This window comes from Lemur catta, chromosome 15, assembly GCF_020740605.2.
Source record: "Lemur catta isolate mLemCat1 chromosome 15, mLemCat1.pri, whole genome shotgun sequence".
Lineage (NCBI taxonomy): Eukaryota > Metazoa > Chordata > Mammalia > Primates > Lemuridae > Lemur > Lemur catta.
Window position 1 is genome coordinate 9,998,217 of NC_059142.1, and position 15,274 is coordinate 10,013,490.

Genomic DNA, 15,274 nt, shown 5'->3' on the forward strand with positions numbered 1-15,274 from the left:
ACTGATTAAGCCTTAGGAGAGTTCAGAGGTTGAATCCTTACCCTTCCTCCTCCAAGAGGTTAGATAAACAAAGACTCCAGAGTTTATTTGCTTTTCCCTTTTAATCCGCTTCCTGCTCCAACTCTTAAAAATTTACCCAGAAAACTTAGTAATTAAACAAAAGAGTGCTCAAAGAGCCAAGGCAAGCCATCCCAAGAGTAGCAGGCTCCCTCCCACAGGGGCCAAAGTCTGGATGGTGGGGTCTCCACTCAGAGCCTGGTAGTAAAAGCTGGTGCAGAATAAGGTGGTTCCGGAGGCCAGTAGTAACCCGGCCTGAAGAAGACACAACGTAGAAAACAGGATTGTGAGTACAGGGCTGGCTGAGGGGGGTGGGGTGGTGGGGGGCTTGGTCAGGTTTAGACAGGGAGAAAGATTACCCAGAGGGGCTTTCTGCAGTGGGGTACTGCTAACAGGGCCAGGCTGTGAAAGAAGTGGTGTTTGTTGGTTTTGTCAAAGAGCTGTAAGAAAAAGAGAAAGGTGGGGACTTCCTAAGCAACCTAGGAGCCTGAGATCCCGTGGTGGCACATGGGGCCGAAGTTCGTTCCCCCACCCTACCCTTGAAGTTCCAGCTTGCTCCCACACCCCAGGCTTGCAGCCCTGGCTGCTCGAGAGATCCTCACCACCCCCTCAACTTCTCTCAGGAATCCCAGACTGTATGCCCCAGTAGACCCGCGAGTCGAGGAGCCCCGGCGCGGTTACTTCACCTCCTTCCCGTAGGCATCTGGGAATTGGGCGCCTGTGGAGAGGAGAGGGAAAGATTACCAGTCCCGCCCCCACGCGTGGGGGACCCAGGCGGACACAGACGAGAAAGGGTGCCCCCCAGGTAGCTTCTAATTGATGGAAACACGCATCGGGCAGTACTGGAAACCAACTGGACCAGGCTGGAGGACTTTAAAAGGTTTAGGATTCCGCGGGCAGTCTGATAACCAGGAGGCTGGGCAATTCCCATATTCTCCGCCCCTGCACCAGACCCCAGAGGTCGCCCCAAGCACAGTCCCAACTTCGTCCCCAGCGCCCTAACCGTGTGCCCCGTAGGAGGCCAAGCCTAAAGCCCCAGCTCCGGACAAGGCGCCCAGGCGGCGGAAAGCAGTCCCCAGCCCCGCCATGGCAGTGGATGGTCACGCGCCGGACGAACACCGCCCAGGCCATCCTGGAGGCCAGCCAATCCCGATCACCCATGCAAATAAGGTTCACAGGTGCCCAATCCAGGCCGTGTTCATTTCAGCGTTCAGGTCCTCACCCCGGTACTGGCGCCTTTGTAAAACTGCTGCGGAGTGGCGAAGACGTATGGCGGGCGGAGAAACCAGAACCAATTAGGAGCAGAGGAGCGAAGCGGTGGGGGGCGGGGTTGAGGGCGGGACTAGAGGATTTGCGTCACGGATTGGCCCACTTTCCAAGTTGATCGCCTCTTCGAACCCTCCCCCACTACCTCCGGCCAATTTCCAAAGATCGCGGTCCCCACGCAAAGTTCCGCCCCCCTCCCCATAGGCTCCTCCCGTTCGGCTTCAAACCAGACCTACTCCCAAAAAGAGGAGGCCCGGATACCCAAGCCCCACCCACCTCCATTAAATCCCGCCCACTGGACGATGGCCCCTCCTCCACGGACGGAAGCTCCTCCTTCTTCGGATGATGCCCCGCCCCCTATAGTTCAGCCCTTCTCCCCCCTCCCAATCACTAGAGCCCGGGGGGGTGGGAGATCTGGGGGGATGTTTCTACCCTGCCCTAGCCCTCTACGTCCATCCATCCGTCTGTCTGTCCACTCCCACCCGCTTCCACCGTCTCCAATCCCCCCACACTCCGGAGGGCGGGCGGGCTGGCGGGTGCGAGCGGGGGGTGTGCGCTGCTCTCTCGGCAGGGGGCGGGGGAGGCGGCCGCGCGGTGACGCGCGGGGCTGCTGCGGCTGCTCCGCCGGCGGATCATCACTCTCGGGCTGGGATGGACGCGGGGCGGGCGGGCCCTGACGCGCGGAGCCAGGAGTCCGGGCCTCCCGGCTGCTGAGCGTCCCTCGAAGCCTCCCCTACCCTCGCCTTCCTTCCTAGGAACCGTGCCGACCCCAGCCCCGGGGCTCTGGACTCGGCTCCCGCCCTCCTCTGAGTCCCCGGACCTCCCCCTCCCGCCCGCCCTCGGGATCGACTAGATCCCTCCCCCTCCCCGAGGATTCCGGCTGGATCCCTGCCCCTGCACCGCGGATCCTGCGCTCCCGGGCCCCTGGGGATTGCCGTGGACTCCTTCTCCAACACCCGATCCTCCGCCTGGACCGCCTTCTGGTCCCTCGAAGCCAGCCCACAGAGCCAGTGGATCCCCAATCCAGTCCTGTCTCGTTGCCCCCTCCTTGCTCTGCCGTCCCCACTGCGGGGTTCCCTGTTCTCGGGCTCCCCCTGACCCCATCTCCTAGATCTCCTTTTCCCGGGGATCGACTGGATCCCGGCCCCGCCCCCCGGGGCTGGGGCGATCCCCCTCCCCCGCCGGGTGAGGCGCTGCGGGCGGGGGCTGGGCCTGCGGGGCCGCGGGGGCTCAGAGGCCGCCGCCCCCCTCCCGAAGGCCGTCCGCCCCCTACTCGGAGCCCTGGATGGAGGCACCACGGCCCCAGGGCTGAGCCAGGTAGGAGCTAAGCCGGGCCGGGTGGAGGGGGCTGCGGGCGGTCCACTGGGGTCTCCCTCTCCCCATCTCCCTCCCTGCGCCTGGTTTTCCCCAGCCTGCTCTGTCTGCGTGTCTCCGCCTAGGGATGCTCTCGCCGTGTCTCTGCGTCTTGGTCTCTTTGTCTCTGCCTCTCTCCAGTCCATGAATGATCCTTTGAATGGGCCCACAGACCCCGTGTGTTCCCATCTCCCCTCCCCCTCCTTCTCCCCTTCCTGGCCAAGCCATTTTCACCACTGCAGGAAGGGGGGGCCTGCGGCCTGAGCCCCCGTCCCTCAACTCTCCCCGGCTGGGGGAGTCAGGCCTGGGCAGGAATGGAGAGAGCAAGGCAGAGGGATGGGGAGGAGGAGGGAGCAAGATGTGGCAGACAGAGATGGGGAGAGAAAATGGGGGAGACAGAGACAGGGAAAGACAGGGGAGAGAGAGAGAGAACACGAGCGAGCTTGAGGGAGAAATTTGGGGAAGGTATTTGGAGGAGGAGAGAGAAAGAGATGAGAAAAACCAAGGAGAGAGATGAAGAGAGACTGAAGGCAAGAGCTGGAGCAAGCTGGAAGAGGCCCAGGAAAGATGCTCTGAGGGAGCGCTACGGAGAGGAGAGAGATGGGGGGGCCTCCAGTGGGAGGGAAGAAAGGAGAGAAGCTGGCTGGTAGGGAGAAGGCCAGGGGTCCAAAGTACCCTAAGGGAGAGGGGGTGACAGATGCAGGCCATGTTGGCGAGAGGGGGCAGCAAGGCCATGGTAGCTGAACCCAGCCTGTCTTAGGAAGAGGTGATCCTGGGGGAGCTAGCCCCAAGCCCCCTCCAGGTGATGGGGGAACAGGAGCTTAAGACAACCTGAAGATGGGGAGGGCATGGCTGGGGGTGTGTGGTAAGGATTCCTGTGTCCTCATCTCTGGAATAAATTGACACCTGCAGAGAGCCACCCGCGGGCTGGCGCCTGGCTCTGAAAACCCCGCGTCAGCAAACAGCTCTGGCGGCTGGGAGGGGGGTAGGGGGGGCTTGCCGAAATGACCTGGGTACCTGCCCCTTCAGGCTGATCTTGTCCCTTGTCCTGCCCCTCCTGCCCTGAGCACCCAGGCATCACAGCAGCAACTGTGGGGGCTGGCAAGGGGAAGGGGAGGTGAATGGATGGGATGGGATGGGATGAGAAGAAAGCTGAGAGTTGTCCCCAGGACATGGGTCAAAATGCTGTGCAAAGAAAAAGACGTGTCTGTGGTCCAAGGCTGTTCAAGATTGTGGGAGGGGGGCAGTCAGTGGACTCATGCGATGCCTTTCCAAGCCCACCTCAGCACCCCTTCTCCCCAGCCAGAGGCCTGGTCACTAGGAAAAGCTCTGATTGGCCAATAAGGAAGGAAAAGGCAGGTCTTTTAGGGTTCTCAATGCCCCCAATCTTCCCCTCCCCTCAACATATATACTTCTTCCTCTAGGCTAAGGTTGGGGGAAACTCTAGCACTCTGACTCATGACTCTGCCCTCCCCCTCATGCTCTGAATGGACCCCACAACCAAGCCAGCCCCTTCCCCTCTTCCTCCAGACCCCCCCCCTCCAGGGTTAAAGCTGCAGCCCGTTGCCGAGGTAACATTGCGGGGCAGCATCCCGTCGCCCAGCAACCGGCTGCAGGATCACGCATCTGTCCCGGGATTTGTCCCTCCAGCATCCCCTGCCTACTCTAACCCCGGCCTCAAGACACCTCAACTTCTGAAGGAAGAAATGGAGAGGGCCTGGGGAGAGACGGGTCCCTGGGTGCACAAATCCTTAGGGGAATGGTGTGTTGAAGGGGTGAGAAGGTGCTGGGCTTGTACAGTCCCAAGGAAGGCCTAAGTCTGGCCTGGGGTGGGGGTTGAGCACCATGAAATTACAGCTCAGGAGTAATTAACACGTATAAACAAACCCGACACTTCCTGCTAATTAATGACTTGGTATTTTTTATTTTCTCTTCCTTGTCTATCTCATTCCCCCCCAGGGGGGTGGGAAGTGGGACTCCTGAGTCCCTGAGGAGAGCCTGCCTGGGAGGGACAGAGCAGCTGGAAGGGGGCGTGCTGGGTCTGGGGCGCTGACCCTCCCTCTCCTCGGCCTCTGCCCTGGACTTTTACCCCATCTTGACCCCACCCCCAGCCTGGATCCCCGCTGAGGGGAAGAGGGTTGCTGGACTGGGAGGGGGAGGTGCCAGGGGGCTTGTGGGTGGAAGGGGACAACTTGGTCTGAATTCCAAGTCACTAACCACTTGTCTCTTCTGTTTCCCCATTCCTTTCTGTCTGCCCCGTCCAATTTCCCTTCCCTTCTTCCACCTCTCCTCTGTATTTTTCTGTCTGTCTGTCTGTCTGTCTCTTGCCCCCCTGTCCCTCCTGCTCTGTCTCCTGCAGGTCGGGCCTGCCTTCACCTGCTCCCACCTCCTTCCCCTTCCCCACCCCTTGCCCCCTCCATGGAGAGGAACAGACCCCTTCTCTGTCCAGTCTAACCCAGGACCCTCCCCATCCCCCTCTTCCCTCCTTTCCCCCGCCCCCTCCTCCCTCCTGGGGCGAGGGGGGCCTCCCTCCCTCTCCCCCCCTTCTCTCTCTCTCCGAGGGGGGGGGGGTCCCGGGGAGGGAGGGGGGGTCCCCCGATCAGCATGTGGCTCCTGGCGCTGTGTCTGGTGGGGCTGGCGGGGGCTCAACGGGGAGGAGGGGGTCCCGGCGGCGGCGCCCCGGGCGGCCCGGGCCTGGGCCTCGGCAGCCTCGGGGAGGAGCGCTTCCCAGTGGTGAACACGGCCTACGGGCGAGTGCGCGGTGTGCGGCGCGAGCTCAACAACGAGATCCTGGGCCCCGTCGTGCAGTTCTTGGGCGTACCCTACGCCACGCCGCCCCTGGGCGCCCGCCGCTTCCAGCCGCCTGAGGCACCCGCCTCGTGGCCCGGCGTGCGCAACGCCACCACCCTGCCGCCCGCCTGCCCGCAGAACCTGCACGGGGCGCTGCCCGCCATCATGCTGCCTGTGTGGTTCACCGACAACTTGGAGGCGGCCGCCACCTATGTACAGAACCAGAGCGAGGACTGCCTGTACCTCAACCTCTACGTGCCCACCGAGGACGGTAAGGGCACAGGCACAAGGCTGGGCACCCCCTGGACACAGCCCACAAATGCACACACGTTCGGGCACTGGCACTACTCCGGAGCTCAGAGCTGGGCCTTTGTGGGAGACCATGTGTCCCTGCAGCCTCTGCTGCCCTCTGAGGATTGTAAAGGTGCTTGCCAGGCAGTCACAGGCACACGTCCTACAGGCAGCCACTCTAGTTCTTTGTGCCCAGAGGGAGCCATTGTAAAGGTAGCAGGCGCTGGACTAGGCTTACCCACACACTTCTCAAGGAGGCACACAGTCAGCCAGCTCATCTCAGTGTGGCCACCCTGTCCAGACACCCAATCCAACCCCCAAGTTCCTGCCTCCAGGCCTGGGCTTGCCCCTGCCAGAATACTCACTTCAGCTATACCTACACTTCAAGTGCAGTGTAGACTCTTCGTCTCTCCCAGGCCAGCATCCATCCATCACATCCCATCCAGAGCCCTTCCCTGAGCCAGGTACCCTTGGCAGTGGTCCTCACACCCTCCTCCATACTGTTCTGTCCCCTGACCCCTATATAACCCTGAAGGATCAGGAAAACTCCTTGCCAAGGGGCCCTCCATTCACAGCACAGCCCACCCATCCCCATCTTCCCTGGGGCTCTCAAGCAGCTGTTCTTACCAATGAACTCCTGTTCACTGCAGTCTGCTCATAGCCCCCAGCATGCTCCCTCCGGACAGTTCTCCAGCCAACCTCTGCACACGCAGATTGATCAGGATACCTTCTAGCACATACAACAGAGGGTAACAGGCAGATTGCAGCCGTCCCAGCAGACCAGCCTCGCAAACAGCCCCCACATTATCCTCTGACACCGTCTCGCCACTCCAAACCAAGCCACACCAACACCTCCACAGGCCATGTTTCCAGCAACCTTACACATCGGCCTGTATCCAGGAACCCCTAATGTACCCCTGATGAACCCAATACCTCCATATCATGTACTCAAGTCCCATAATAGACTGTGAACCCCAACTACTTGGCTCTCAGATCAGGTACCCAACCAGCCAATACCCTGACCATGAGCTCTAACACCTTCACATGGCCCATATCTCCAGCACTTCTCTGAAATTGTGTGCCCCACAACCCACACAGACCCATGCTCTCCAGTGTCCCTGAATATAGATCGTTGCCCTAGTAACACCCACACATACACCTTATACCCCAATAACCCTGCATGTGGACTATGTGATCCAAGTGGCCGCTCACACCACAGTCCCCCACTCCCTCAACACTTCTCAAACATTGTCTACCCCAACTCCTACCTAGAGATCATCTGCACTATACTATAGGTGGTGACAACACACCCTGCAGCCCTACACCCTAATCACAGCTCAAGTACTCTAGCAGCATGCGTCCTGTGCCCAGAATCCTCTTATGCCAAACTCATGCACCTTTACCCACCCACATCCATCCCAATACCTCCAAGATCTCATACCAGCCATACACCTTAACCTCCTAACTACCCCTCTCCTTGTAAACCATGCCTCCTAAACCCACACACACAATGCACAGAAACATCATCTGCTGTAATCCCATCCAAATTCTAAGCACCCTAATCCCCCATAGACCGTGTACCCCAACACACTGCACCCATCCTCCTCAATGCCCAATGCCTTCCATATAAGGACTACCTACTCCACATTCCTCTGCCCTCTCTTGGGCCACCTGTCTGCTGCCCTCCTACCTATGAATCATTCACCCCAGTACCTCCACACACACTGTCCAGCTCAACACTCCCCACCCCCACACTTTCACATAGGCTGTTCACCTATCTCATCACCCCCCATGTGAAACATTCACCCAACTCTTCCCACCAAAGGACTGTCCCCTGCCCCCACACCACCCATGCCCACACCCTCTGTATTTTTAACCATCACTCCTTACAGACCTGCTTGGGGCCTGACACATCCAGGTGATCTCACTGAATCTTCACACCAGCTCTGGGAGGAAGAGGTTGACTCAGGCACACACACGCTCGCGCGCACGAACACACACTTCATATTCTCACGGGTACACATGCCCTGATGACTTCATCCCCATCCCCATCCTCTCACAACGAGGTCCTATTCTCCATGAGTCCCCATGGGGCCTTCACTGCCAGTTAAGAGAAGCCTTCCAGAGCTAGCCTGGGCCTTATGACCCATCCCTCCCTGTGCTGGTCCTCATGCCATTGAGGAAAAAACCAATCAGCCTGGGGGAACCCCTGAGGCCTCTGAGTTCATGCTCTGCCCTGACCAATCCCCTAATCTGAAAGAAGCCTGGAGCCAGTCCCTGGGCCCAGTCTGGGGCTTTCCCTGACGCTGGGCACACTTCATGCCTTCAAGTGCTTCCCGGCACCTTATGTGTCAGACTGGCTCGGGGCACCGTGTTTCCTGTTTCCTATTTGTGGACTGAACCCCCAGGTGGGGAGGGGGGCTTTTTGGCAGTGGAGCAGGGGTGGGACGGTGGGGGTGGCTGGTGGCCCTGGTGTGAAGTTCACCATTTTGGCGGGGAGGAGAGGAGGCCTGGGTAAGGGGTGAGGTTGGGGGACAGCGGAGGGATGAGTTGGAGTGGAGGGCAAGACCTGATGACCCCTGTCCCTGCTTTGCCCACACTGGGGAGCTGGGGTGAGAAACCAGGCTTATGAGTGCAGATGGAAGAGAATTGCTGGTGGGTGAGACTGGGTAGGGGGCAGGCAGCCCTAGCTGACCTACCCACAGCCCCCCAGTGGGAAGTGGAGGGCTTTCAGGGCTGGGGCTGAGCTGAGAGGCAGGCTGGCCCCCAAACCCATGCTGCCCGCTGCCCTCCAGAGTGGTCCAGAGGGAAGCAGAGTCCTTTCTGCTGCAGCCTCTCCTCCCTGTAGCCTGGGTGGGGCAGCAGGCAGGCACTTGGCTGGCCCTGAAGGGGGCCTTCCTGAGAGGCAGCCTGGGTGGCAAGCTGGCCTTGGTCTTCCTGGGCTCAGGGCGGGCTTCCCCTCCCCTCCCACCCCCTTCTAACACCGTTTCATTTCCAGCAATTAGCAAACACACCGACAAGCCAAATCCTTTCCAGCCAAGTCAATATGTCTTAAGACAGGCCTCAGCCCACTCAGGCACCCCACCCCCCCCAAAACCAGCCTTTTCTTTGGGGCATGACTTTTTCCGGGGAGGGGAACAAAATTGGGTTGTAGAAACGTTTTTCTCTTTTCTTGGTTTCTTTTTCTTGCAAACAAATTTTGCTTTTTTTGGCTTATTTTTTCTGCCTCCCCCACCCTCCCCTTTTCTGCTTTCTCTCCTCCCCTCCCCATCCACCACCTCCCCCGATCCCCATCTTTCCCCACAAAATTGTCCTTTTTTCTCTGTTTTGTGTTCCCGGTCTTAGGTCCGCTCACAAAAAAACGTGACGAGGCGACGCTCAATCCGCCAGACACAGGTAGATTTAAAAATCCCGCTGCTGCATGTGGTTGCTTATAAGAGGACGTTCATGGCCCTGCCCCTAACTAAATGTCCCCACAGCCCTCAAGGCCCCTCAGTCATTCTCCCAACTAAAAACAAAAAAGAAAAGAAAAGAAAAATTTTTAATAATTGGAAAAAGGAATTATGAAAACTTCAAACAAAATTTAAACAATGTTGGACCCACTAGAAAACCTTCAAGAAAAGCTAAACCTGGTGAAAATAAGGTGGAAAAAGAAAAGGAATTGGAATGTCAGAAAAAAACAAAGAATTGGATAAAATGTTTAGAGTTTGAAAGAAATTTGGACGGTTTTGAAACTTGTGAAATGTAACATTTGAAAAAACAATTTGAATTCGGAGCAAAACGACTTTTGAAAAAAAATGTAAAAGTTGGCAAATTGATGACACAATTGAGACATCAGAAACCTGCAATTTCCAAAAGCCTTTCAGACACAGAAAATGCAAACATTTGAAGTGAATTAAAGAAATTTGGAAATTTTTGAAAACAGGGCCCAATATCTTGAAGTTTCACCACAAAATTTTGAAAAAAAAAATGCAAAGAATTTTTTTCTTTTTTTCTTTTTTTCCAAAATGGATCTTTTTGTTTTTTCTTTTCTTGTTGAATCTGCCCCGAGAGCTTCTTGCTTTTTGGTTGTTGTTTTTTGCTTTCTTTCTTTCTTCTTTCTTGATCCTGTTTTTTGTTGTTGGTTTTGAATTCTTGTTGCCCCAGCCCCCCTTCCTGCCTCCTTCCCTTTCTGACCCCCCCAACACTGGGAGAGGGGTGGGGTGAGGGTGGGGAAGAACGGAGGACATTTAGGACAGGACCTTGGAGGGAGGGAGATTCCAGCGTGAAACTGCTGGAAAGCCACTCAGGGTTCCAGAACGAAGGCAAGAACAGGATTTGGGGAAGACACAGAGAGGTGCTGCCCACCTAGGAGCTCTGGCCAAAGCAGCCAGGAGCATAGAGGTTGCAGAGATGGTCTAAGAGGCAGGAAGCAGGATGCTGTCTGGGGAGTCAAGGGCGCTGTCTAGTGATCTGCAGGTTGACCTTCTGGCAGGAGGAAAGTTTTGAGCAAAACGAGGGAGCTGGGCAGAGTTGTTGGGGATCAGGTGTGCAGGGGAGGCCCAGGCCTGGCTTTTGTTTGCTGAGTGTCCAGGCTAGTCGGGGATGGCAGGTGTTAAGGAAAAGGAGGGCATGTGGGCCTGGGATGACCCCTAGCCCTGGCACTGTGGCTGAACCATGGGGGAGCTGCAGGGGAGGGTACTAGCCTTGGGGACCCTGGCAAGACCTCTCAGATTCCCATCTTTTTTTGGAATTAGTCACCCCTCAGTCTGCTCTGGAGTGTCTCAAGGGCCTACTACCTGTGGCAGTGATCAGGGGATCCTTTGGGGACATGGCTAGAGAGGGGTCCAGTGCAGAGCCCAGGGTTCAGGCCAGTTTATTGGGGTCCAAGTCTAGAGAGCTGCACCCTGGCTTCATTAAGCAGGCTCTTTCCCACCCTGCCTCCTCCTGCCACAGTAATTAGGCTGGGGGTTGCCATGGTGACTAGGGAGGTGACCTAGAAAGGAATTAGGGCGGGGAGGAGACCAAGCCCCCAGGGACCCTAGGCCTGGCACCCCCTCACCCACAGACCAGGGTACCATGTGGAGCGGAGGCCCAAGGCCTGAGTTGGAGGAAATGCCAGGACTCTCCAGCATCTCTAGCTCTAGTTCTAGCCTCAGGAGCTCACTCTTCCCAGGAGCAGGAAGGAGATTTGCTGTGTGAGTGTGGGGAGGGGGTTCCCTGGATCCAGCAGGTACCCTGAGGAGGGCCACCTCCCACCCCCAGCTTCTGTTGGGCTTCTTGGAAAGTCTGCCCAGCATTCGGAGAAGTGCCACAGGGCAGGCTGGCAGGGGGTGTGGAAGACCTTCTGCCAGGGCTAGCTGGGGAGGGAGGAGGGGAATCCGGTCTTGCCCCCCAGGGATGGGAATGACATGTCTCCCCTGAGCTCCAGGCTGGTCCTCAGCAGGCCTGGGAGCTGGGTGGTGCTGCTTCTGGTCTGACTGTGTCCTTGTCCCTGACCCCCTGGCCCACCTGCCCGCCCCCTCCCCACGCAGATATCCGCGACTCTGGGAAGAAGCCTGTGATGCTGTTTCTACATGGCGGCTCTTACATGGAGGGCACCGGGAACATGTTTGATGGTTCAGTCCTGGCCGCCTATGGCAACGTCATCGTAGCCACACTCAACTACCGTCTTGGGGTGCTCGGTGAGGGGGACAGCCAACTTTGGGGGGTGGAGTCTGGGAGGTGGGCCTGGTGGGCAGGGTTCCTCCAAACCCAGTAGAATGGCTTCAGGGCTGGACTGAGCTGCCCAGAAAGGTGACAAGGGCGCTGTGACACCTTCAGGGAGCCCCTTCCTTCTTCTGCCCCCAGGTTTTCTCAGCACCGGAGACCAGGCTGCAAAAGGCAACTATGGGCTCCTGGACCAAATTCAGGCCCTGCGCTGGCTCAGTGAGAACATTGCTCACTTTGGGGGTGACCCTGAGCGCATCACCATCTTCGGGTCTGGGGCAGGGGCCTCCTGTGTCAACCTTCTGATCCTCTCCCACCATTCAGAAGGTACCAGCAGCAACCCCTGCCTGCCCCATCCTTCCGCCTTCCCACAGCCCTGACCCTGCCAGCTCCCCCTTCTCCTTCTGGCTGATACGGCCTGGCCTGAGGTCTGCCTTTCCCACCAGGGCTGTTCCAGAAGGCCATTGCCCAGAGTGGCACCGCCATTTCAAGCTGGTCTGTCAACTACCAGCCGCTCAAGTACACGCGGCTGCTGGCAGCCAAGGTGGGCTGTGACCGGGAGGACAGTGCCGAAGCTGTGGAGTGTCTGCGCCGGAAGCCTTCCCGGGAGCTGGTGGACCAGGATGTGCAGCCCGCCCGGTATGGGGGTGGGAGGGGACGGGGTCCAGGCCTTCACTCTCCTTGCTGGTTCCAAGGAGGTTGAGGTGAGAGGTGCCTGAGGGTGTTCCATCTGGCAAGGAGAGGGGGGCTTCAGGCCCCTCTAGTGGCCTCCTCTTGGAAGCCTTCCCTCACTGGAGGTGCTTGAACAGAACAAGTAAGCACAGGGTGCCATGAAGTGCTTCAGGAAAACTTCTGGAGGGGCCACGTGCCCTGAAAGACTCAGGGGAGGTTTTCTAGTAGGGGAGAAGGGCTTCCAGGCAGAGGGAAGCACCTGCATGTGAGCTTAGCTGGCCGTGGGCTGAGAGGAGGCCAGTGAGCAGGTGATGAGACCCTGATCCCTTCTCCCCAGCTACCACATCGCCTTCGGGCCCGTGGTGGATGGCGACGTAGTCCCTGATGACCCTGAGATCCTCATGCAGCAAGGAGAATTCCTCAACTATGACATGCTCATTGGCGTCAACCAGGGAGAGGGCCTCAAGTTCGTGGAAGACTCTGCAGAGAGTGAGGACGGCGTGTCCGCCAGCGCGTTCGACTTCACCGTCTCCAACTTTGTGGACAACCTGTATGGCTACCCGGAGGGCAAGGATGTGCTGCGGGAGACCATCAAGTTTATGTACACGGACTGGGCCGACCGGGACAACGGCGAGATGCGGCGTAAAACCCTGCTGGCGCTCTTTACTGACCACCAGTGGGTGGCACCAGCTGTGGCCACCGCCAAGCTGCACGCCGACTATCAGTCCCCTGTCTACTTTTACACCTTCTACCACCACTGCCAGGCTGAGGGCCGGCCTGAGTGGGCAGATGCGGCGCACGGCGATGAGCTGCCCTATGTCTTTGGTGTGCCCATGGTGGGTGCTACCGACCTCTTCCCCTGCAACTTCTCCAAGAATGACGTCATGCTCAGTGCCGTAGTCATGACCTACTGGACCAACTTCGCCAAGACTGGGTGAGGGTCAGAGGGGCTGGGTGGGGCTGGGTAGGGCTGGGGCACCCTCCCTCCTTCATGCGGCCATCATTCCTATATTAAGACACTCACTCTGGCTCATATGCCTGCTGAACACCTTCTCTGTACCAGGCACTGAGATGAGTGTTGGAGAGTCAGCAGCGTTAGACAGAGAGTCCCTGTCCTTCCTGGGGGTGGGCTCACTTAGTGGCTTTGGTTTCGTGTCTGCCTCTCCTTCCTCCCTCCCTTGCCTTCCCACTCCTCCCACCCCCACCCAGTGCTCTGCTCCTCTGTCTGACTATTCGGGTGTGTGTGTTTCAGTGTGTGTAAGAGTTTGTGTCTGTCTTTTTCTTTATTTGTCTCTGTCTGTCTTGAAACCCATTGGTATCTCTCCCCTCCTCTCTGCTCTCTGACCTGTTTGCTTTTCGCCACGTCCGGCTGTGGGCTGGTTTCACCGTGGCTATCTCTCCGTCTCTGACTCTCATGTGTCTTTGTCTCTCTGTTCCTGTCTCTGTCTCACTCAGTCGCAGCTTCTGACTCTCCCTGGCTATCTCTTTGTCTGTCTCTGCCTCTCTGTCTTCATTTCTGGCTGTCTCTGGCAGTCTGTGTCCAACCCTGTTTGTCTCGCCGTTCCTGTCCCTGGCAGATTCTCTGTCTCTTCTTACCTGTCTCTGCCTCCATGACTTTTTCTCCGGCTTTCTTGCTGTCTCCCCATCTCTCCACAGCTTGTCTGTCTCCCTCCCCACTGCTACCCACCCTCCTTCAGAGCCTTGCCCTCACTCCTTTCCCTGCCCTCCTGTGCCCACAGCGACCCTAACCAGCCAGTGCCGCAGGATACCAAGTTCATCCACACCAAGCCCAACCGCTTTGAGGAGGTGGTGTGGAGCAAGTTCAACAGCAAGGAGAAGCAGTACCTGCACATTGGCTTGAAGCCACGCGTGCGTGACAACTACCGTGCCAACAAGGTGGCCTTCTGGCTGGAGCTCGTGCCCCACCTGCACAACCTGCACACAGAGCTCTTCACCACCACCACGCGCCTGCCTCCCTATGCCACACGCTGGCCACCTCGCCCACCCCCCGGCGCCCCGGGCACACGCCGGCCCCCACCGCCCGCCACTCTGCCGCCTGAGCCCGAGCCTGAGCCAGGCCCAAGGGCCTATGACCGCTTTCCTGGGGACTCAAGGGACTACTCCACGGAGCTTAGCGTCACTGTGGCCGTGGGCGCCTCCCTCCTCTTCCTCAACATCCTGGCCTTTGCTGCCCTGTACTACAAGCGGGACCGGCGGCAGGAGCTGCGATGCAGGCGGCTTAGCCCACCTGGTGGCTCAGGCTCAGGTGTACCTGGTGGGGGCCCCCTGCTCCCCACCGCTGGCCGAGAGCTGCCACCAGAGGAGGAGCTGGTGTCACTGCAGCTGAAGCGGGGTGGTGGCGTCGGAGCGGACCCTGCTGAGGCCCTGCGCCCTGCCTGCCCACCCGACTACACCCTGGCCCTGCGCCGGGCACCGGATGATGTGCCTCTCTTGGCCCCCGGGGCCCTGACCCTGCTGCCCAGTGGCCTGGGGCCCCCGCCGCCCCCCACCGCCCCCCTCCCTCCATCCCTTTGGGCCCTTCCCCCCGCCTCCCCCCACTGCTACCAGCCACAACAACACGCTACCCCCACCCCCACTCCACTACTCGGGTATAGGGGGCGGCTCGGGGAGGCCCTCCTCCCCAGCCCTCCCTGGCCCGGCCACTCTGAAGGCAGGGAGGAGGACTTGGCAACAGGCTTTTGTCCTGTGGAGTCGTTACACGTCATCGAGCAGCATCAAGGTGGACATGGGATTCCTCACTGGGATGTGTGTTTTTCCCATGCAGAGAGGCTCATTCTCTTCTCTGGACCTGGGCCTTTGAACAACTGGAGGGTGTTTTTTCCCCTCCAATGGGACACCAGTCTTCGGTGTGTGGAAATGTGGAAGTATTTTCCCACGTGGAGGTGTGCTTTCTCACGAGGGGGTGTGTTTTCCCATGTGCAGGGTGAGGTTTTTTTTTTTTGCCGCCCTGGACACATGTTGGCCCCCTCAAAGAATTTCTGCGGGGATTTGTACCCCAGAATCCTGTTCCCTCATGCCTTCTCCCCCCTCCTCCCTCCTCCCTCCCCCTGGAGACCCTGGAAGTGGTGTGTTCACATACAGTGACCCTTGGCTACCAGATGACACAGGGTGGTACCTGGGAAGCAGCAAGGAAATC

At 58.5% G+C, this 15,274-nt stretch overlaps 2 protein-coding genes across 2 annotated transcripts; one reads left to right on the forward strand and one right to left on the reverse strand.

Annotated features, from left to right (window-relative positions):
- Positions 1-59: 59 nt before the first annotated feature.
- Positions 60-1,198, reverse strand: TMEM256 (transmembrane protein 256). The gene is made up of 4 exons (XM_045570094.1): positions 1,061-1,198; positions 744-775; positions 417-497; positions 60-312 (listed from the first exon to the last, which is right to left on the reverse strand). The coding sequence occupies exons 1-4, from the start codon at positions 1,143-1,145 to the stop codon at positions 169-171; spliced, it is 342 nt and encodes a 113-aa protein (XP_045426050.1). The 5' UTR covers positions 1,146-1,198; the 3' UTR covers positions 60-168.
- Positions 134-15,136, forward strand: NLGN2 (neuroligin 2). Its single transcript, XM_045570093.1, is given in 11 exon segments — positions 134-343; positions 1,075-2,640; positions 5,036-5,737; positions 9,103-9,153; positions 11,271-11,420; positions 11,587-11,772; positions 11,892-12,084; positions 12,455-13,051; positions 13,857-14,619; positions 14,621-14,701; positions 14,703-15,136. Coding segments are annotated over 9 exon segments (2,508 nt in total). The 5' UTR covers positions 134-343; positions 1,075-2,640; positions 5,036-5,280; the 3' UTR covers positions 14,733-15,136.
- Positions 15,137-15,274: the final 138 nt, after the last annotated feature.

Bases quoted from the DNA above. Each gene is read 5' to 3' on its own strand.
- TMEM256 (XM_045570094.1), bottom strand. From the start codon at position 1,145: ATGGCGGGGCTGGGGACTGCTTTCCGCCGCCTGGGCGCCTTGTCCGGA. The intron at 776-1,060 runs GTTAGGGCGCTG...TCCTCTCCACAG, and splicing joins GGCCTCCTACGGGGCACACG to GCGCCCAATTCCCAGATGCC. The intron at 313-416 runs GTAATCTTTCTC...TGTCTTCTTCAG, and splicing joins ACTGCAGAAAGCCCCTCTGG to GCCGGGTTACTACTGGCCTC.